General features: G+C 38.3%; 2 protein-coding genes across 3 annotated transcripts; both read left to right on the forward strand.

Moving 5' to 3' along the window:
- Window positions 1–1,544: 1,544 nt before the first annotated feature.
- Window positions 1,545–2,675, forward strand: LOC128374879 (G-protein coupled receptor 151). Its single transcript, XM_053335112.1, has one exon. The coding sequence runs from the start codon at window positions 1,545–1,547 to the stop codon at window positions 2,673–2,675; it is 1,131 nt and encodes a 376-aa protein (XP_053191087.1).
- A 15,031-nt stretch (window positions 2,676–17,706) lies between these two features.
- On the forward strand, window positions 17,707–24,006 carry mavs (mitochondrial antiviral signaling protein). 2 transcript variants are annotated; one of them, XM_053335812.1, is made up of 5 exons: window positions 17,707–17,829; window positions 18,720–18,900; window positions 20,301–20,723; window positions 20,847–21,049; window positions 22,083–24,006. In XM_053335812.1, exons 1-5 carry the CDS (start codon window positions 17,707–17,709, stop codon window positions 22,812–22,814), a joined length of 1,662 nt encoding a protein of 553 aa, XP_053191787.1. In that variant the 3' UTR covers window positions 22,815–24,006. The 2 variants fall into 2 exon arrangements, with proteins under 2 accessions (XP_053191787.1, XP_053191786.1); XM_053335811.1 differs by having other exon boundaries at window positions 20,301–21,049.
- The last annotated feature ends 559 nt before the right edge of the window (window positions 24,007–24,565 follow it).

The following is a 24,565-nucleotide window of genomic DNA, read 5'->3' on the forward strand; positions in this document are numbered from 1 at the left end:
GAGTTTCAGGGTTATACATAAAGACATGAAACAGCTGCTACTAATAGGATAACCTATATAAGGACTATGGAAGATATAACTAAAGTCTTAATTAAGTGTTACTAAATAATTTACTAATGCTTTACAGATAAGCCGTTAATAAGACCAGATTTTGGGTTACCAGGATGTGGAAATATAACAATTCACATTAAGTACAATTTCTTTGTCATTATCATTATTATCCACTATGAGTTACATCAGTTCAGTCACTGCAATCCCTGGACTCATATTACCTTACGTAGAGCTTATATTACCTTACGTAGAGCTTATTCCAACGAGTTTCATACAGCGTGTTGTATAAGTTTTAGATTTGGGTCATTACATATTACATCAGTATAGACCTGTTTAACAACACACATTTTGACATGTGTAAGCAGGTTAAAAAAGGATGCAAATAATACATTAATTATGACTGGATCCCTTTTTTGTTTGTTTATATTCATGACCCTCTGGTACGGGCTTCTTTGAGCACTTAAATGGAAATGAGCTATTCGTTCACCTGCTGTTGTTTTACTGCTATGACAAGTCAAAAAGTCAGCTGTGAAAAAAGGTCAGCTGTTAGATACTCTGAGCTGCAGTATTGAAATTGATATTATGAAGAAAAAGTTGGACTGGTGCATCTAAATAGAGTAGAGATGTGTTTTATTGCTTATGAATTCAACATTTCATTTGGAAGGATAAGACTGTGTTATTTTTCTCTTTCAATAGTTACACTTTATACTTCAAAACACATATTGCTTTTTTTATGTTGTTTGTGCTTTAAACCTAAATGAATAAACACATGACAGTAACTGAACTTGTGACATATGTAAAGCACATTTCTCATAGTAAAGGAACTTGAGATATAAATTACGCAATTAGAGGGAACCTTACGTAATATGTGTGGTAGGGTGCATAGATTAAGTAATGGCTAAGACAATCTATAAACGTACTTAAGGGATTTTGTCTCCTTTTTGCATGACTTTTAGTTAAACCATGATTTCATGCACAAACAGCTATAAGTGATCCCAGCTAAAGTCACAGCTCTGTTGCCTGTTTTTCACACATTAAAGGGGCTTTTAAATGTTTTATGATGTCTATGTGAGTGAGATATATCAAGAAGAGTCGGATAATTTCTTACTTCGACATATTTCTGACAGCCACACCCCCACTGTGATCCCTCTGAGGTTTTAAAATGTAAATGGTATCACGTTGAGCTCACATTTGGGCTGGCTTTAGCCTCGAGCCACACTGATAAAAAATGACGTGAGAGGTTGACGATGCTAAATGGCAGCACTTGAAATAGCCTACCTGCCAGCCTGCTCACCCACCACTTGCTGATGCGATCTCGACCCCATTAGAAGTGTTTCAGCACCACGGCGCCCTGGACAGCTCCTCCGCTTTTTTTTCCTTCCATGCAGGATTTTAAATCTGAGAAGTGGAACCAAAAAAACAAAAGATTAGACTTTTTTAATTAGTCGATTTCTAATTTGTATTCACTTTTAGGAGCTTCAACTTCAAAAGAAATGGATATTGATCGCCCTGCTAACGTCTCTGTCTTTGATTACGTTGGAGGAGTTCAACTTCTCCAGGGAAGCGACACCAGGACAGCCATGCCCATCATCTTGATCGGGATCTGCGTGTCTGGAGCAATTGGGAATTTGCTCGTTTTGCTGATTTTCATTCGTGACTTCAGGAACGGAAAGGGCTCTGAGGTGAAGGCTCTCCTCGCCTCTCTCGCCTCCACGGACTTGGTGATCCTGCTGCTGTGCGCCCCGGTGCGCGCAGTCACCTACTACAAGCAGACCTGGACCATGGGGAGTTTTGTTTGCAGCACCACGGACTGGTTCCAGCACTCCTGCGTGGTTGCAAAAACTTTAATCCTTGCTGTCACCACCAGAGCCAAACACACTTTGGTTCCCAGCTCTGCTATGAGACCCCTCCACAGCCTGACGTGGATCCACGGAGCCCTGGCGTTTATTTGGATTGTGTCCATGATGCTTCCTATCCCTCAGATGCTTTTTGCTTCTTTGCTGCCATACGGTAGCGACACTATTTGCGTCTCTGAAATGCCAGTGTGCGCAGCTGACTTCATGAAAATGTTCTACAAGATTTATCCAACTGTGACTTTTGTGGTTCCGGTTATTTTCACAGTTGCTTACTACACCAAAATGCTGCACACTGCGGTGAACCACGCACCCAGTCCCCAGCATCAGAGCAAGGTGATCCTGGTTTTATTTTGTCTAAGCAGCGCCCTTGGGCTCATGCTGCTTCCAGAGTGGGGCACATTCACCTGGATCAGACTCGGGTACAGCAGACCCCCTGCTGGTTTAATCATCTTTGCGCAGGTCCTCCTTTACGCATGCAGCTCCCTCTCTCCGGTCATCCTAATGACCATGTACGACGATGTGCGCCAAGGACTGATCACCATCTGGTTTATGGCGACCTGCAGAGGCTCAACGCAGCTCCCCATCATCAAATGTCCAAAATCAGAAGATAACGGAGCTGAGATCGGAGCCAACGCCGTCGACAACTCGGTCTCGCAAGAAGAGAAGACCTTCCCAGATGTGGAGCACTTTTGGACAGGACGCAGGAATACGCAGGTCGAGGATGAGCAGGATCCGGTTCCGTGGGAGAGAGAGGAGAAAATGTTGTAGAGAATCAGATGTGAATGTGTCTTTTTTTTTTTTAGGAGAAGGAGAATTAATCTTGGTTTGTTGTTTGTTGTTGACCCTCTTTGAAAGGCTGTATCGGCCTGTTTGCTGTCGTGAACTTGATTAGATGTAAAATCAACTCGCACACTATCACGTTTCGATGTTTCTGTTTTGAATATATTTGTTCTTGCTTGCAGTATTTCTGCACTGTTACAGTAGAACATCTTTATTAAAGAGCAGCTTTGTACAAATCCAATGTAAATATGGGACTCTTTGTTGTGATTGTTTACATGTAATGCACAACATGAATATTAAAACATTCTCAAATAATGACTGCTCTGTATTTTTTTTTTCAGGAACACTAACTCTAACCCTTAATCACCATCAAATCTCTCCATTTAATTCAGATGGTTATGAGATGGCATGCACCGTGCAGACAGAGATCACCATTTCTCCATATTAAATTCTCAACTAATCCAGCTGCATATTTTAGGTCAGGTCATTAATCATATATTCAGTGAAAGCAGCATTCAGGCAGTTTTATGAAGTAGTTGTGTGGAAGCTCTCTTTAGTGTGAATGACTGCAGAGTTTCAGGTCTCAAAAACAACCTTAAAACTGAGTCTTTGCTCCAGTCAGGGTTATTAAAGTATAGGATATAGTATTATATAGTATAATTTTCACAGGTAAGATGTTAAAGAACATTCAGGAAGTGCTTTTCAACTCTTTATTTTAACCTCCTTTATGTAGCATTTATATTATATGGACTATGTAAAGGTTTCATAAATGGGTTTTAACACAATATTATGCAGTTGTAAGCAGATATGGTGTCTTTTTTAAGTGCCAATAACCTTAACTTCTCCGATAATGAATGAAAATATAATGTTATACTGATATAGAATATGTCTCCATGGAAGAAGTTATACTTGTTTAAAACACTGTACATTCATTAATAGTTAAATGTCCTTATATCTGTTACTGTCATTGTCTCGTGTGTCACATAGTTTATATTCAATTACTTCTTATAACATGATAAAGACAGATAAAGTCAATAAAAGTGCAAAAAGGTAATATTAAAGTCTCTGAGTCATTACTAAAGCCTTTATTAGACAACATGACTCTAAATAATCCAATTACTCACATTTAAACCACACCTAGTTTTTCTATTCAGTTTTTTTGGGGGTAAGTAATAAAACAGTATCTGACGTAGACGGTCAGATACCAATCGCCCCACATAACCTGCGTTACCGCTCTAACCTTTCAGTGTTTGTGAAAAGAAACCTGCTTTTAGTCATGGCTGTGTGTGTTTACCAGTAAAGCAGCGGCCGCCCGTGGCTCCGACGCCCCGGCAGATTTGACATTTTAGTCTGCCTGAGTGAAAAGAAAGGTTACAGGTTGAAGAGGTAAAAAAACACAAGCCTCTAAAGCTCTTCAGCATGATTGTGCTCCTGCACATAATTTATTCATTGACAATAGACCATTACTTCAAATTTCTGCCCTTGGGGTCACTTGGTTTTCTTATTCTATTATTCACTGTATTTTTTAGAGTTTTCCATCATAGTGAGATACAACATTGAATAACACACATGATCTTTTTCTGCCAATCAAGGAAACCATATGAGCAAGTTAAATTAAATTTCACTCCAGTATTTGGCCTTTTGTGTTAATTAAAGGTAGAAACACTGCCCTGATGTCATGTGCTCATAATCTCCATAACGGAGCAAAATTATAATGTAAAACATGTAAAAATGCTAATTGACTAAAACAAATGTAACGTTCACTTAAATTCAATGTTTTAGAGCAGTGACTTGTTATTTACAGCTTTATAGAATAAAGATATGATACAATAAGATAAAAGACACAATGTAAAATACAATACAATAAATATACAATAAGATTTGATAAGATATGATACGATAAAGATCAATAAGATGTGATATGATGTAAAATGAGGATACAATACAGTGTAAGATATGATTCAATACAACACTGTACAACACAATAAAGCTACAATACAGTATGCTATGTTAAAGATATGACACAGGATATGATATAATAAAGATACTATGCAATGCAATATGTTAGAGATACAATAAGATATAATACCATAAAGATACAATACAGTAAGATTTTATAAGTTATGTTAACCCTTAAACAGCCAGGAGTGCGAAAATTAGATATGAAAATTATTCTTTTTTTATTTATTTTGATGTTACTAGTTATCTCATTTGCACCTAAAAAGTACACATTTCCACAAATAATTTTAAAAATATTTTGTATACTTTGAATTAAATCTCCACTAGGAAACATTGCACCTTTTAAGGTATTAAAAAAAATGTATATATGTATGTTTAGCCTGGTGCACATTGCCTGTTTAAGGGTTAAGATAAAGGTACGATCTGATGTAGGAGACAATATACTAAAGATGATATGCAATACAATAAGATAAAGATACAATAAGATATATTGATATATCCACACAGGACAATTAAAATAAATGAAAAGCAAAACAAAATAAATCTGTCTCCATAGAGAACCATATAGATATAGCTGACAGGTTATTTATAGGCCTACATATACAGTACATTCATAGCCCCACATGTATTTACACACACACACACACACACACACACTCCCACACACACACACATAGACACACATATATATACATAGTGTTCAGCTAGGTGTTTTATTTAGGGCTGCTATGACAGAAGGGACAGACCTCCTGCCAAATACACAATCACTAACACAGCATGAAATATGAGAATAAATGGTACAATACACAATATAAAATAAGTGAACATGAAATATATTGTAATATCAACAGCAAAAAAACACCCCAGGGGTTCAACTATGCAACACATAATCAATAATATATTTACATAACTTCAGCATAATGTAAAAGGATTGAAGAGTGCAATAAGCAGCAAGTATAGATGCTAATGTGATATAAGAGGATAAACTGCATGCAATGTTATAATAGCATTTATTTGAAATATATTTTACATAAAAGTGTCCCAGAAGAATGATAGTATAAACAAATGAGGAATAAAGGTAATGTGAAATGGTGCCAAATAAACCTTTTATTACATCATCTATTATTAGAAATCACTAATTTGCCTCAGGGGGCAATACAACATCCTCTGTCCTTAGACCCTCACTGCAAATAAGGGATTTTTAAAATAAACTTTAACATCGAAAAAACAGAAGAAACCTGGAAGAGAAACAGAGGAAGGATCCATCCTGACAGACAGATATGCATTAGTATACAGAACGGAAAAACAGGATGACAGAATTATAGATAAACTGATAAATGGATATGAAAAGAATTTTTGTGCATGTTATTTAACCCTCCTGTCGTCCTCCCGGGTCAAATTGACCCCGTCTCTCTTTTGACTCTTCCTTCTTTCCTCCCTTCCTCCCTCTTTCTTTAATTTTTCCTTCGTTCTTCCCCTCCTTCAATACTTCTTTCCTCACTTCCTTCCATCCTTCCTTGCTTCTTTCCTTCCTTCCTTCCTTCCTGCCTCCCTCCTTACTCCTTTCCTTCCTTTCTTTCTTGCTTACTACTTTTCTTCCTCCCTCCCTCCTTACTGCTTTCCTGCCTTCCTTCCTCCCTCCTTACTACTTTCCTTCCTTCCTTCCTCCCTCCCTCCTTACTCCTTTTCCTTCCTTCCTTCCTTCCTTCCCCCCTTCTTACTCCTTTCCTTCCTCCCTTCCCTCTGTCCCTACTTCCTTCCTCCCTCCCTCCTTACTCCTTTCCTTCCTTCCTTCCTTCCTTGCTTCCTTCCTTCCTCCCTTCCGAGGGATATGAAAATAAACTAAGGAAAAAAAGCATGAGTCACGTGCCATAGGACACACCAATGCACCTTTTTTTTCTCCCAATACTTCAACTCAAGTATTCTGAGTGCTGATCTGATATTTTACATCTGTGTCCGTCACTGTGTGGAACTCATTGGCATCATTCATATGTTTTATATGAGCTAACGAGAGAGCATGGATTACTGTGGTGCAGCCCATCATGACTTAATGAATGTAACTCACAGCTGAAACATTAAAGAACAGTAATTAAAGTGGATGTTATTTGTTAGCTCATGTTATAGCTAACACCTGATCTGCTCAATATGATCATTATCTTTATTAACTCATGCGTGCTGCAAATCTAGCATAAAAGTACAATTAATAAGGAGAAGATATCTTTACATAGAGAGCACTCACCACTCCACCTTCTTACATACACACAACAACACTCAAACACGCAGTATAAAATCTAATCAAAAGCTTTAGAGAAAAGGTTTTTGAAAGAGATTAGATGATGAGGTCTCGTGTCATCTGATAGCAGATTCCAACAACTCGGATGTTAGAAGCAGCTTCATCAGCTTTTGATTTAACTCTTCAAAAGCAGATTTAAAAGACAGAGCCAGAGGGCCTGACAGACTCCAGGCCAGTTATACCTTTATAGAAGCAGAAAGTTTATTGAAAATCTCACTGGAGCTCTATGAAGAACTCTATGAAATAATATAGTAATAATAAGACTATAAAGCTCCTCTACAGTTTTTCTCCCCAGTTAATGTATAGCTGTAAATTTAGATATGTGTGTTATATATGTTACAAATACAGAAAGATTATTTATAGTTATGTATTTGCTTCCTGTGGGCAAAATTTAAGATTCTCAAGAGGGGCATCTACACCTTTGATGAAATACTTTTTTTCTGCAGCCATTGCTTTAACCCTTACATGCTCTTCATATTCTGACTCATAATTAATGCCTACACCAATTCACATTCATAAATTCCCCATCAGTCATTAATAAATGTTTAATTAATCCTTCTATTTGATTAAAATACATTCACAATCATTATTTTATGGTCTAGGAGAACATTTTATAGAATATGAAGAATACGGCAACTTGTCTGGCTAATGATACTAATTAAATTTGTCCATTTGCATAGATATAAAAATGTGTATCAGTTGCACAAAAATGTATAAAACCATGCATTTTATTGCTATGTGTGTGTACTGTGGGTCAAATAAGGTGTTTTTACAGCTCTAAAATGTAAAAACAAAAAAATGGGTACGTTTACTTTCCATCATTGCTGTTTGTACTTTATTTTGTTCCCTTCATATTATAGTTATTTGAACAGAGGTCCATCCTGTAACCCTGGTGGTGGTGTTGCAGTGCATGTGTGAAATATACAGGTCACACTTATCAAAAGCACTTACAGTTCAGTCAGACTCAACCTTTATGGACCCAGCGGTGGTTCAGGTCGAGGTCTAGACCATTTCTCATAACCCAGGAGAGATGTGTGTGACGTGTCAGCTGTCTCTTCGGTGACTCATCTTCCCCTCTGATTGAGTGAATGACAACAAGAAGCAAAACCCTAACCTATAGTATAGCCACCAACACCAACACATCCTCCACTACATCATAAAAAGCTAGGCCTAATTGGTTGGAACAGTTTTATTAGATGCTTGATGCTCTTCAAAGGTCTTTATGTGGTAATATCAATGATCCCAGTGACCAAGAAGCATGTTATGTAATGTTGTGCAACGCTTAATACATTCTGCTTCACTTGGCCATATAAACATAATGTTGGCATAAAATCAAATTGCCTTAGGGGACACAGTCCATAAGACCCCCCCCCCCCCCCCCCCCATTTCCATTTTACTCAGTCTGCTTTGAAGAAGATGAACACGGGAGAGCTTTCATTTAGCGTGCACATTAAGTTAAATATATAAATAAAAAGCTCATGTCATTCATCATTCATGCAGTCAGTCATCCTATGCTGGTTTATAGGTTATGGCCGCCTCTGCTAAAAACTGAACTGATGAACTTTAACCAAGCTCTGAACTCCGGCTGCTTGCACTCACGCTTGCAGAAAATGAAAAAAGCAGTCAGGCTTGATTATCAGAAGGCAAAAAAAAAAAAAAAAAAAGCAATAGAGGTGTGATTTGATGACTGACATGGCTTCATATACTCGAAATAAATCCCATCAGCTCCAGTTCATGTCGATGCATATAAAGAATGTAAAGGTTGAAGCTTTATTTTTTACTTTTTTCTTATTTTTAATCAGTGAGCTGTAGTTTTAAAGCTAAAGGGCTCTGAATAGAGTACAGTCCTGCTCTTTTATTGAGATGTACATTGTGTTTTTTTTCTCCCCACTCAACCGTGATGGGTTGTTGAAGCTGCCCGAGGCTCTCGCTGTGTCTTTATTTCTTTATTGTGTGTATCCTCCTTCCTGTTAAAAGGAGGGTTTGCCCTGCAAGACATGAGTCAAGCAGGACTCGCTGTTAGATTTTAGCGTTCGTGCCGAGCTGCATGGTGAGGTTTTTTTTTGTGTGATTACTGTATCTGTCATTTGACCAGCTGAAATATGGTCATTTAACCCTCACATACTGTTCATATTCTGAGTCATAACTAGTCTCTACACCAATTCACATTCAGAAATTCCCCATCAGTCATTAATAAGAGTTATAGAATATGGTGAATACATCATGTTTTAATGGTGATTTTTTCATTTGTTTTAATAAACACTGGTCAATATTTGTATTTGCATATCAAAAAATGTTTATCAGCTGCACAAAAAACTGCAGGCCAAAAGTGACCAGAGGTTTAATTCAAAGCAGTAATCATCATTATATTTAAACTTGAACCTTTTTATACAAACATGTGTCTCAGCAGCAGCCAGAAGAACACAACTGAGGAGTCAACCTGTTCTCATTTTACATTTGATCTTCTAAACACTCCCCTGGCAGTCGCCAGCTTTACATTTACAGTTGAGTTGTTCAAAAGTAAACAGAAGAATTACAGCGTTTGAACAGTGTTTGCCTCGATGGCTGAACAGACAAAGAAAAGAGCGCCACCTGCTTGCAGAAACTTCACCAACAACAGCTTTTAGGAGGCTTCGCAGTGCCGCCCACACAGCTTGAGTGACAGGTGAGGTCTGATGAATGCTACAACTGTGACATGAGCTGAAGCAGATTCAAATGAGCAGTAAAATGATGCCAAACATATTCTTTAAGGTGTTTAATCTCTCAAAATATCAAACAGCATCTAGAAGCCTAAAACCTGCTCAAGAAAATAAAAAAGTGATTTTCACTCAGGCTCTGTTGCCTCATAAAATCTGTGATGATGTGGTTTTACTTAAGGGAATGCATTTAACATATAAAACATTAAGTGTTTTTACACATATTTAACCTTCCTGTCGTCCTCCCGGGTCAAATTGACCCCATCTGTTTTGACTGTTCCTTCATTCCTTCCTTCCTTCCTTCCTTCCTTCCTTCCTTCCTTCCTTCCTTCCTTCCTTTCCTTTCCTTCCTTCCTTCCTTCTTTCCTTTCCTTCCTCCCTTCCTTCTGTCCTTCTTTCCTTCCGTCCTTCCTTCCTTCCTTCATTCCTTGCTTCCCTCCTTCCTTCCTCCCTCCTTTCCTCCTTTCCTTCCTTCCCTCCCTCCTTTCCTTCCTTCTTTCTCCCTTCCTTACTTCTTCCTCCCTTCCTTTCTCCCTTCCTTTCTCCTTTCCTTCCTTGACTCGAGGACAACAGGATGGTTAAAGGATAAATAGCATACAATCATAAAAAAAGAACCTTTACATTCAAGCAGTCTACTCAAACATCTTTAATCCCTATTTAACAGACCTGCAGTGTAATGAACCAGCTTCCTGCCTGATGCTTTTATATCCATCCCATTATCCCTCCAGTAATTCACATCGTTGGGATCCTGCTCAAGCTGCTGGTAATTTACAGGTAGTTAACAAAGATGCTCATCAAATAAGATAATTGTCATGCAAAGACGGATCTCCTCTCATACAGATCACTGGAGTCATGCTCATTTCATGCAGCAGGATTAAATGCATACAGTATATCTCTCCTCACACAGCAGAGATGGAAACATGACTCAGAGAGTAAGTAGGGAGCTCCACCTTCTGGTTTGAGGTGAGCAGTGGCAAAGATTTCACTTCAACCCTTGCAGATTTGGTGCTATAAATATGTGTTTCACTCCTATTTTAAAATCATATAAGGAATATGTTTGTATTATTCAGCAGATATGAATCTTTGAGGAGAAGATTTATTTATTTATTTGGAGTTTAAGCCGAGGATAAGCACGCTGAGATGCACCATCTTGTTTCCGAGGGAATCCTCCAACACAAAAAACAAACACAAAAATAAAATAAACATAAAAATGAACAGACAATACAACAAATAATCATGAATTAAACAAAACGGGAACACAAACAAACAGCTCTCACAAGCCAGACCAAACAAGGATGTCAGAAGCTTATTTTTATAATACATTTCAGCATTTCAAAACATAAAAAGCATAAAGACAGAATGTAAAAGCAACATAAGGCAATATAAAAAAAGTAAAAAATAAGCTAAAGAAAAGACTAAATGTACAGTGTAATGTAAGATATTAGTTAAAAGCCAAACAGAAAAGTCTTCTTCAGCCTTAATTTAAAAGAACAGACCTGCAGTTTGTTCCAGCTATGTGGAGCATTAAAAACTGATTGCTGCTTCTCCATGTTCAGTTAAAGTACTGAGTCTACAAGTTTACCCACAAACTAATAGAGTATCTGGACTAACAGAGATCTATTTGCTGCCTCATGTTTATCATTTGACTCTTTGACACACTTTAATTCCCCTGCATGGGCTCAATAAAGTTTATCTTATCTTGTTTCCATTGGAAAGTATTCATGCTTCAAATGTCCGACAGTAAGAATGCTACAGTTTATAAAATAATGACTACTACATAAAGTTTTTATTAATGAGACAAGAACGTAAAACAAACATTTAAACAGCAAATGAAATGATATCATTAAATGTACGATAAATCAAATCTAAAGCAAACACAGCCTGAAGATATGGTGATATGGTTATGCAACCTTTTTTATGTTTCCAGTCTGTATGAGAAGAGGTTTAAGTCAACCATATAATAATTTATGAGGGTGGAGTATGTGAGGTTTCCTTTATAGAGCTGCTCATGAGATGCAGCAAATGGAAACATCTTATAATGCAACAGCACAATAATGAGCCACATACATTAGTTGAACTGACACAGTGTGCATCAAGTTAAAGCTCATTCAATATTCATTCATTTATTCAACCAGCAAAGTTTTCTACAAGGCAAGGCAGTTATATTTATATATCATGGCAACTCAATGTGCTTTACATAAAACAGAAAAACATGTAATTTGAGAAACATTAAAACATACAATTAACCCCCCCACCCCCCCCACACTAATAATAAAAACAAAGTAGAGAAAAATAGAAAGAGAGAAATAAAATGCTAGAATAGAGCATTAAATATAAGATTGCAGAATAAAATAATAATTAGCTTAAAAATTCAATACTGAGGAGTATGTGTTTATTTATTTTTATTTATTAGGTTAGAAGGACAACTCACATTAATAATTCATGTTTTTTTAATGTACTGTGCATCCCAGCTGGCTCATTTTGAACTTCACTGCTTTACTTCTGAAACCAATGAAATAATGATTAAAATGACAGGATCCAGACAATAGCAACCAAATGAGCATCCTCAAGAAGGTCACAAGCTCACAATCACAATCCATGCAGAGCAGCAGGAAATAGCAAATCATCAGTATAATAATATAACAATATAACACTGTTCGGTACATGTAACCATGCAAGCAAGACACGGCAACGAAACACAACCAATCAACACTGATTATAACCATTTTTGACACACGCAGAGCAACAATAAGCAATACCACATGAATAAAAGATGATAATCATGATGCTGTCTTGGTAAAATGTTAAAATCTGCAGCTGCAAGTTAGTAAAAAGATATTATATACACTTAATACATGAGCCATGCGGAGTTAGAGTTATAGACACAGCTAGAGATGATTATAGCACATTGTTGTTTCCTGCAGTGTAGAAGAGATGCAAATATAATCCTCTTCCCTTTTCCTCTCTTCCTTTTGCTTTTCCTCTCCCTGACCCAGGAGCCAGTGTGCGAGACTAGAGAGGACATCAGGAAACTATCTGCACCTGCATAGTTAAGCCTCAGCCTCTTAAGGTTGTGTGACGGCCTGCCCCTCTGTCTGTTCATTGGCTGTGTGACTTCCCTGGGTGGAGGTTGGGACAGGTCGTCGGGCCAATTTGCCTCACCTGTGTGGGTGTATGGGGAACTGGGGATTTAAGGGCTGTCTAACCATTTGTTCACTCTCTCTGGCTGCCTCCAGACTGAGACTTGAGTTCAGGCTTCCACCTGCCATATGGACCTAAGTATCACTACCTTCCTGCATTCAACACTTCACACAACATACTTCACTCATCCATACACTGGCCTGGTTTGTGTTATTCAATCTCCAGACCTCCACCAACCAGATGGGTTACAGTAGTGGTGTCCAACCCTTAGATAGATAGATAGATAGATAGATAGATAGATAGATTGTTTATTTGTCCTTCCGGAAAATTGTTCTGTGCCGTTTTCAGTGCATCTGATACAAGTACAATGACATTACAATAAACAAGAACACAATAGACAAACCATACACCCACCCTCCCAGGACAAAAAGACAGGTTATACTGCAGCTATACTGCCCTTCATGTTTTAGGTATTGCCTCACTCTAACACACCTGATTCTAATAATTAACTTGTTATCAAGCACCTGAAGCTTGATAATTAGTTAATTATTAGAATCAAGTGTTGGAGACTGGGTTAGAGTTTCATTGTTTTGTTTGCACATATCACACCACACATATCACTCCATCTATACAGTGCATCCATTACTTACTTTGCTGACTGACATTATTATACAGTAGTTTAAATTGATAATAGATGTTATTTTCATGTGTGATTCCCTTTTTTTTGTTATGGACTCGAGCCGGTAATAAAAATAAATCTGGTATTTAATGACAGGCCATTCAGGAGTATTGAAGCAGAAAGTCAGTGTTATCAATGTTTTGCTATTTCCTGTCATTTACATACTGATATACAGCAGTGGAAGTGAAAGCACTATAAATACTCGGTCACAAGTAAAAGCCCTGAACTGAAAATGTCACATATAAAAGTTTGTACTTAAAATGTACTTAACCCTCCTGTTGTCCTTGAGTCAAGGAAGGAAGGAAGGAAGTAAAGAAGGAAGTGAGGAAAGGAAAGAAGGGAGGAAGGAAGAAGGGAGGACGGAAGAAGGAAGAAAGAAGGAAGGAAAGGAGGGAGGAAGGAAGGTAGGAAAGAAGGACAGAGGAAAAAAAGAGAATGAAGGAGGGATGAAAGAAGGAAGGGAGGAAGGAAGAAGGGAGGAAAGGAAAGAAGGAAGGAAAGGAGGGAGGAAGGGAGGGAAGGAAGGAAGGGAGTGTATGTATGAGTGAATGCAGCTAGTGTTATAGTTATTGTATATTATTGTATTACCATGTCATCATATATAATAATTATATTAATGCACAGATTTCTTTCTGTATTCAGCAGATTTCAGATCTACTAATCCACATTTAATCATGACTAATCTGTGTGCAACAACTACAGTATAAGCAACTGCAGTGGCAACATCTATTTATATATTTCATATCTTTACCCTCATCCTCATCCATAAATCCTTCCCCATACTTACCACCAGTGCCCTGTTTTTTAAAGGATTGGTTCAACATTTTTCAAGTCAGGTGCTCAGATTAACACTGGAACAGGTTTTTCTTGCTGTAATCAGCCCTCCTGTTCATACTGACCATAAGAAGATCCTTTCATAATGTGCTTCCAGTGTAAGTGAGTGGGGGGTAAGTTTATATCCAAATGAGTCAAATCAAGTAGATATCTTTCAACGTCACAGTCATTTTAGTGCCAAAGTCCCTCCTTTTGTAACTTGCACCACAGCTCAACAAGGAAACACTGTATATGAGGAAACACAAAGAGACAATTTGATGCTAAAAAAAGACTGTGTGGCAGATATCCACTTGATATGAGTAAGAAATACAAACCTTGGGATTATTATTTACCTTTATTTTACCTCGAAAGACCATTGAGGAGGAATGCTAATTTACAATGGTGTCGAGAAACAGCAACAACAGCAACACAATAACACACAAAAGTTATACACAGTTATACACACAGCTAGAGATAATTATACCACTTTGTTGTTTCCTGCAGTGTAGAGATATATTCCTCTTCCTTTGGGACAGGTCGTCGGGCCAATTTGCCTCACCTGTGGGTGTATGGGGAACTGGGGATTTTTCTGTGGATTTCTAACGGCTGTCTAACCATTTGTTCACTCTCTCTTGCTGCCTCCAGACTGAGACTTGGTTTCATGCTTCCACCTGCCATGTGGAACTAAGTATCACTGCCTCCTGCATTCAACACTTCACACAACATACTTTACTCATCCATACACTGCATTTACCATGCAAAACAGTAAGTATAAGAAAAGAAAAAGACAATAAAGAAATATAGGCAAATATTAGGAAAAATCAAATGAATAAGTAAACATAAGATACAGTGAAGTTAAAAACATAAGGTAGGGCCTTTGAACAACTATAGTAAAAGAATGAATCTAATTTTAAGGCCTTTTGCAGATTGTTCCATTTATAAAGTGAGTTACAGTATAAGAGAAAGACATTTTTCCTATTTTGGGTCTGACTAATGGAGTATAGAGCCACAACCAATTCTGTGATCAAGGCCTACTACCAATATCATGTCACTTCAGGATGAAATATAGTTTAGTTTAGTTCATTTGCACATAAAAAGAAAAGAAAAAACATAATACAAAAAAAGTAATACATGCCAATTTGTTGAGATTAGGTAAACCAAACAATGACTAACAAAACAGAAATGTGCAGGAGGAGCCAATAAAACCCATCTGGGCTTGTCAAGTGGCTCTCACCTTCCTATAATGAAACATACAACCTAAAAATTTAAGATTAAAGACTGGGCCAACTTCACACTCTACTATTACACATTTACAATAGGATAAACTCCATATTTGGCTTATTTGTCATATATTTTGTTTTGTTTTTTGATGCATTAATAGCACAGTTTGCCTCCTCTTTTTTTTTTTCTTTTTTTTGTATCTCTCTCTATCCATGTGAACGGATTAGGATCAGAGATTAGAGACAGATGTAAATCAGAGGTCAGGCTTCATGCTGCTGCCATGACGAAAGGTCACGTTATAGGGTCAAGATTTAGAACGCCCCGCCTCCTTTGCCGCCTGAACTCCATTCTAATTGGCTGTAATTTTGATTGACGTCTCTCTCGTCCAATCAGGATGCAGAACAGGGATCTTGAGGGTGGGCTACCTCTGCGCAGATGTCTGACAGCTTTGTCAGAGCAGGAATAGCATTTGAGGGGAGAGTCACGAACTGCTGAGTCTCTAAAAACACGAAAGGTGAGCCCTAGTTTATTTGGCATTACGTTAAATAACACTTTAATGTGTTTGTTAGCTTATAGAAGTTGTGTTTAATTGACTGTTTAAGCTGGTAGTAGCTCTGCAAACCAGGAAACAGTGGTGACATTAGCTTTTGATATGTCGTATTTATTAATGAAAAGCAACCTTAACTCGTATGTTGCTCAACTTTTACATGCTAATAGCTATTAAGTAGCAACATATGTCTCATTTAAATGCGATTTATCTCAATAATTTACGTGCATGTATCAATTTATGTCCTTTTTTTGTCTTGCTTCTTTTTAACCTTCGTAGTTCTTTATTGGAAAAACAAGCGACGTTATAGGTTATTAGTAGAAATAGGGTTGTTTGTGTTTTCATGCCAGCGTTTAAATGTACATATATCTACTTTTTCTTTCACTTCTTGTCGACTGTTGTGAGATTTGTGCAACTAAAATAAGACCTGAAGAAGGAAGGAGAAGTTAGCTGTGAGATTTTGCCATGCATGAGGTGTGATCCAGAGTCCTTTAGGAAAGCTAAATAAGACACTGACCAGCAATAAGACTGTAATGACCTGTAACTTTAGAGGTCATTCATTTGGCTCAGCTGTGCATAATGTGTCCTTGTCATGCACCAAGGAGCTTTTTGTGTGTGAGTGAGAGAGAGAGAGACACACACACACACACCACCCTCCTTGTCTTGTTAATCTGCAATCACTCATCACTTTACACTTGAGATGCATGCTTCAAGGTAATACACTCTCACATTCAATCTGTCACATTCCTCCAAAAAAGGGCCTGACCACACACACACACACACACACACAGCACTGTATCTACCTATGTGTGGTAAACTATGGCCTCCGTGCTGGGCTAATGATAAAATGAGGAAAGACTTTGCTCTTTGGTTTGCTACCTCTGACGTTTTTATTCCATCTTGAGACACAATTTGCTGCAGCTGACCCGCATTTACTCTAAACTTTAACATGCTGCTTGCTCAGTTTTTTTGACGTAGATGGTGGTGACAGACAGGATATGTGGTGAAAACGTTCTCCTCGACTGAATCTGACAGGAGATTACTTCAACCTGACTGTTTAGGTATAAACAAGCTGAAAGGGGTTTAATGTGTATTCAATACAACATAAAAAAAGAGCGGCAAAGTTTTCTATTTGACCCTGACAAGTTGTAGGAGAGAGACATTTGAAACTATCATGTGGCACATTGGTGAAGTTCAGATATTAATCTTGAGGTGATTAATCAGTGACTAGCCAAAACCTGCTCACCTTCTTCCTGCTTCACACAGCTGCATATGCAACCTTGAAATCTAGTAGGAGTGTTCTCCTCCAGTAAATAAGAAAAAAGGAGTTGCAGTTGGCATTTACTGGCAAATTGCGTCTTGGAGACACTAAAACCAAAGGGAAAGTATTTTCCTGGCATGGTCTTCACTTTCACTTTCTGTTTTATTGAAAGAAGAAATCCCCCTCTCTGTGTCTTTGCCCGTTAGCAGAGATCAGGCTTCATAATTTCGATTTCTGGGTCTCACATGCGGGAAACTGAGATCTGGGTTGGCCAAGGAGGAGGAGTGTGTATTAACTATATAAATGCTGTTTTGCACAATCATACTTTGTGCGGGTGTATCAGCAGTACAACTTCCTACATGTGTGAAGACTTAAATTTCACTCTCCTTTTCTTTTTTTTCCCCCACAGATGTCGTTCGCCAGTGACAAACTGTACAATGGATACTTGCGGAAAAAAATGTCCACCATTGTGAGCACGGTGAAAGTGAGAGAGATAATGGTCCATCTGCCTTGCTTGACCGCTCATGACAGGGTACGTTTTTATTTGATACTAGTACTAAGATTGGGTGTCGATGTTGCAATAATACTGGGGATATATAATGTATCAGAGCTCATTTTTCTATACTAGTGCCAACACAATCCCTGAGTGAGAAAAAAAACCTTTTTCTTACTTCTTACCTAAATAAAAATAGCCATAAATTGGCATCATTTGGATTTAAACCTGGAAATATCTCATGAAAGATTAAGTGAAAAGATAGTTGATGTCACTAATGAGGTTGACAATTAGCCCTTATATGGACCTTTTTAAAGAATTTGGTTATTTATTATACTGTTTTCAACATAAGGCATTCTTACATTTACATTTATGTTTGTTCTGGTGCTGTATCATATCCTGCTTATCATGTAAAAAGCCTACCGTTGGTCAATTTCTTTTTCCGAAGCCAATAATTTGCTTTCAGAACAGATGACCTCATTTTACCTTACCGTTATCACTATACTTACTCTTTATCATGCCTTGATTTCCATTTTATTACTGCTGCAGTGGCAAAAAAACACCACAAAAAGACAATAACTTTACTGTGATTAAGGACAGGCTGTAATTCCAGGTATAAGCAGGCATAGTAGAGTGCCGTTTGTTAGCAGCAGAACCCAATAAGTACATTTTCAGGCCAAAATTGATACTGAGTCAAACAATAACTGTGCTGTATAATAATCACATAAGTATTTTTTGGCAAGGATCCTCAAATTTGGTTATTGTTTGGCAGGATATCAAGATAATCAACAATAAAGTTTATTATCACTGATGACTGTAACTAATACATTTTAAACATTAACCCCTTCAGAAATTAAATTGGTGCTATGCAAGGATTACCACCACAACCAATAGTTTTATGTGTGTTTTTTCTCTTCACCACATTTTAGGAAACTATAGAGGCAAAAAGAGAGACTTGTGGGAATTTTAATGGCATGGTGCTTCTCCTGGAGTGTCTGAAGAGGAGAGAAAACTGGCCGGAGCAGTTCATCCAAGCTCTTGAGGCGTGTGAGCATACGACGATAGCGGCTGAAATCAGAGCAGAATACGACTCTCTGAGAGGCGTTAACAGTAAGTACACAAGGCTATATTACCTAAATCTGTATAATATAGTATAAGGATTAAATGCAGGAGATGGGAATAGTTCAGTCATTTTCATTTGTGTTCATTTTCAAGTGTGTATACAGACTGAAGATTATGTGCTAGCCCCTGATTAGGCCTCTCATTTGTTATCGTTACATCCGAGTCACACAGCTAAGCGTCTGTTTGTCTGTCAAATTAATACCTGCTGATCTTTGATAAACCTAGAAGGACGTTAAACAGCACTTACAGCTGTTCCCAAGGAATTTCCAGAATCCTCAAAATTTCTTTAAAACTATCTTAATGAAAAAAATATTGTCTGCTGCTTATTAGAGGAAAAGTTGTAATGTGTTTACCAATCTGCGACTTTGCTTCTTAATAAATTTAAAAAAGATGGAAATGACGTGTTATTGCTCAATCTGTATGAAGTGAGTATTTTACTGTCAGTTATTTATTGATGAATTGATAAATTCAAAACAGCAACAAGTGTCGTTATGCTGAGTGTGGATGCTGAGCTATGCTGATATACATTGTAAATACACAAGAGGGTCACAAACTGGGTCTATAAGGTTTCCTGTCATATATTAGTTGACACTTGACTTGACATTTATAGTAAAACACCCACTTAGCCTTCCTAAAATGCTAAACAGATGCATCTTGTCACAGTGTTGGTTGGGTGTTTCTGCCCGTGTCTGTTTGTTGCCAAACATTTGTACTCTGTATCAAAAGGTCCCATATTTACTTTATTATGTAATTAGTGTACTTGGTTGAGTGTGTTGATATTGGCACACCGTATTTGGGAATCACTTGGAAACTAAATATTTGTTTTAAAAAAATGTGAATATTTTAGTTTCTATTTTTTGCTTCAGTCTTGTACAAAGCTTTGTTAGAATGAATATACTGTACAGTTTAAGCTTTCTGACCTTGAGAGATAACTAACAGCTGTGCAGAGTTGAAAGAATGAGTGGGTGGGAGTGTGTCATTTTGGTGAAGAGGGAAACCAAACCAAAGCATGAAGCTCCAAAGGCCAGAATCCTAGACTTGTTAGGGAAGGAGGTTTACTGCATGGATACACTTTTGGATTTGTGTTTCATATTTAAGTCATACTATATACTAAGGTGTGTTACTAGAGGTAGAAGGTGGACACACACACACACACACACACACACACACACACACACACACTTTACAAATAAGATGGCAAAGATTAACAAATCATCACAGCAAATACTTGTCTTCGTTAAGGGAAGATTTCACACAATCATGGTGTTTTTATATTCCTTTGTGTCCTCTGACAAAGCAGTCACTGTTTATTTTCAGGGTTAGCTGCAGGTGTTAGTCATCTGCCTTCAAAACACATTTGAATAACGACATTGTTTGCTTTGCCCTAGATACCAACGCCAGCCCTTCTCCACCGAATGTTGTCAGGGCACACGTCCATCCAGCACCATCTGCCAGTGGACCATCCGCTCCAGGAAGTGATGGCGACAGTCAGACTGCTGTTGCTCCGCCAGCAGCAGCAGCTCCACCAGAGCCACCTGCTCAGGCTGCAGCAAGTCTGGAAACCCCTGCACAGCCACAAGCACCCCAGAGTCCAGCAGCCCAAGTTCCCAAGGCTGCTCCCCAGCCTGAGCCTGTCCCCGAGCCTCCACAGTCCACCGAAGCTGCAGTGGCACCCGCTCCATCAACACCTCCTCCTTCACCCGACACCGACCACCCTCAAGCAGCTGCACCGGCGTCACCTGAGAGGGAGCTTAACACTCACCAGGAGCCAGAGGAGAACTCTGAATCAGACATCCAGAATGCTTCTGATGGTAAGATTGTGATTCCTGATCAAGTGAGCTCAGAAAATAACAAGGTTTCAGTCAAATCTGCGGTGACTCCTGAACCTTCCCATACTGTTGAAACATGTAAAACAGATGCTCCATCCCACCCAGATCGTCTCCAGACTACATTGACCAATGCTGTCAGGCCACCACAGAGCCCCTCTCCGTCTCTAAACTCAGATGCGACCGATGGATCTTCTTACTCCACACTGACCCCAGAGAAGCCTCCAGTCCAGGACACCATGCCTCCTGTGGTCAAAGCACCTGCCACTGTCCTGCAGCCTGAAGAAGTGTCTGAACCTCCTACTACACAGGTAAAAACAAAAATAAAGTTTCATTTATCAATTTTCATACAATTCCCAGAATAATCTATATATTCAAAACACTAAAAAGCATTCTGATGTATTCTTGCCATCTAATTGGTATGTTTCCCTCCTCTGTTATGGGTTTATTCTACCATAAAACTAGTTGCTTACATTGAGACAGTTAGATATATAGTTTTGCTACACCTTAGCTGAAATGTGCCTCCTCAGAAATATAAGTACATGTCAGGGATATGGTGGCTACAGACTCAGAAATAGTCTCCTTCTCTATTAGAAGCCATCTTCACTACAAACCTCTTGCTCACTGCTTCGTATCACAGTGAATGAATGCCCAGCAGTAGTTTTTAAAGTGACTGTATTGGGATGTAAGTCTGGTTATTGCTCTAAATCAATGGTCCACTACTATTGAAAGAATGTAATGGCGTTAAGCCAGTGTGTTCCCGCTTGGTCATGCACCTCACAGAACATTTTGTTACTGTGAGTAATATAATTATAGCAGGAGACGGCTTGATCACACACAAAACATGGTGGTTGACCTATAAACAGGTGAAATCGAAAGTTATGCTGTATGTATTTACGGCAGGACTCCCATTAACCCTCATGTCAAGTATAAATCCAACTTTAATGTAACTATGGGAACTAGAAACTACACTACAAAATGGTCCCAAACAAGAAAGGAGCATTACTGATTCCTTTTTTCATTTATAGCACTAAAATGATTCAGGTTGATTTTTCCCTTTTAACACAAGTAATATATAACATGTAACTCAACCCTACAATCATTACTCTCTTTATGAACCTTATAATGTTCAGTTTGTATTGAACACTATTGGAGAGAAGTTGATGCAACCCCATAGTAACTTTTGAGGTTATAGTTAGAAGCAGTGTTGTATTACACTTCAGTATGTTAAAGGCGTCTCTTCTCCAGCCACATTCACCTCCATAAGAGGGGGGACTTTAGGAATCCATACTGGCTTCTTTTGTCAAAAATAAACTCGACATATGATGTTAATTTTACCCACAGGTTATTCAAAACAGCCCGAAGAGAGAATCTACAGCTACAACCTCCAATTTTCCTGGTGCTGCTGGGATCGACGCCTTAATCCATGATGAAAACTCTCTGTGTCTGAGCAAGCCTGGCCAACTTATGAGCGTCCACCCCCAAAACCATGCCAACGCTACCATCTCTGCACCCATCTCCCCAGCGGAGCCCTACTCAGGCGACAGTCAGCGCCTGCAATTCAGCGAACCTGCCCCAGACACTGTGACCCCTGCCCACATTCCTGCATGCTCTGCTGTCAACAACATGGAAGCGGTCTCTGCGCTGCCATGCGAGGAGAACGGCATCGCTCTGGACCACAACGAACCGGAGGAAAACCAGTACGACTCTCCCTGCCAGAGCTTGGACATGCAGGATGTGCAGGTGAACGTGGGGCATGTGGCTGAGGAGCCGTCTATCCTTAACCTAGACGGCCAAAGCTCAACACCACAAATCAACGGTCAAGCAGCCAAAGAGATCAACTCCGCACCACCAACCACCACTGCTGATACTGTATCGAGTTTAAACAGGCCTTCCGGTGAAAACTACCACCCCTCTGCACCTGTGTCAGCTGATACTGCACCAGAGCACAAAACACTGCAGGATCCAGAGGAGAAGAAGGCCCCTTGCGCCCTGCCAGATAATACAAAGTACATTCTGACCGCTGCAGGAGTGGGCGCCTGTGCACTGCTGATGGCGTGGAAGTTTAAGAATTAAAAGGATTTAATACCTTTTTAAAGGAAGAGAAGATTAGGCTTTAAAGCTTTTGAAAGAGGATCTTATGGGTATGGTGCCTTATTGTAGTCACTGGACTGGGATGGCGTGAGCCAGCTGTTTAATTATTACCCACAGTAATAGCAGACTTGCCAGAGCTTTGGTTATGTCATTAATTACAAGTGTGTAGTTAAGTTGGACTATGTTTTATCATTTTAATGTTGAATGAAAAAAAAACCCTCCCATTTTATTCTAGTTATGTGGGAACTCTGTGGAACTGGGTTGAGATCTCAGGTCATCTATGCACTCGCTGCAAATGTAAAGGTGCTCTGAGGCTGTATGTCAATGAAAAAAATGTTTTATGTACACTTGTCTGGTAAGCACTTTCCAGATAAGGCTGTTGGCTGTCATGCATTGAGAATTAATATATCAGGATCCTGGATTTTACTAGAATGTGGTGGGAAAAGCCCCTGTGTCACACTGTCATTGTTCTTTTCCTGTGGATAGTTGGAATAGGGCTGTAAGTCACAGCTAGTGCACTGTGTATTTATTTGTACATATATATACACTTTATTTTATCTTAATTATGTATTTTAAGAAAACATAGGTCTGTCAGAAACATTCCAAAGCCCTCATGGTGTTTTAAACCAAATATTCAACAAGAACCAGTCCGCTTATAATTTGATTTCATATTTTGCAAATGTATCTGGTTCATAGTCTAGACCAGTGTTTCCCAGACATTTAAAAAACCATGTCATCTCTTGGAAGTGATTTTTCTTTTCATGAATGAATGAAAATGTAATGAAATATTGTTAAAGATGTACAATAAAACTTTGGGAACAGCTGGTCTAGACAGCCCAGCTGCTTACTGGGCTATCACCTGGTATAAATGTTTGAAAAGTTTAGTTTTTTCATCGGTTTTTTTCTCCAGCAAATAGAAAACAAGTGTACGCTGTTGGGTGAGAGATTTTATTGTAAATAGTCAATAGACAAAATGTCTGGAGAAAATAAAGATGAAAGTGTTTTGCACATTGCTGGTGATATTTGAGCTGCAGAGATGCTTCGTTGAAGAAATGTATCATACACATGTAAATTGTAAGCCCAATTTCAGTTTGATCTCAATTTGTATGCACAGTCTCTAGTTATGCACTTGGCAACCAGATCAATAAACCTGAAATGATTAAAAAAAGTTAAACTCTATGTATGTTAAATACACTATACATAATAACGTATTAAAGCACTTTACGTAGTATTGTGTATAATTTCTGTAATATACACACAATTTACAGTTAGAATAAAATACTATACACACACACACACACATACATACATACATACATACATATATGTATGAGGTTTGGATGCACCATACCACCTTTCTCCATTTTTACTAGTTTCTATATTGTAGAACAGTAATTAAGACATCACAACTATGAACACATGGACTTATGCAGTAAACGAAAAAAGTGTTAAACCAAAATATTTTTCATATTTTAGACTCCTCAAAATAGCCACTGTTTGCCTATAGGTATTGGCAATATCTTAACCATCTTCATTTTTAGATAGTCATTCGTTTACATAGTTGCAATGTCTTCATTATTGTTAAACATGTAGAAACTAGTAAAATAAACCAAAAAATAATAATGAGTAGGATGTGTGTCCAAACTATAGACTGATACTGTGTACATTAATGGAAAAGATACAGTGACACAGCTACATAAAATACAATTATATTATAACAATTTAATTATATA

This window comes from Scomber japonicus, chromosome 16, assembly GCF_027409825.1.
Source record: "Scomber japonicus isolate fScoJap1 chromosome 16, fScoJap1.pri, whole genome shotgun sequence".
In the NCBI taxonomy this organism is placed as follows: Eukaryota; Metazoa; Chordata; class Actinopteri; order Scombriformes; family Scombridae; genus Scomber; species Scomber japonicus.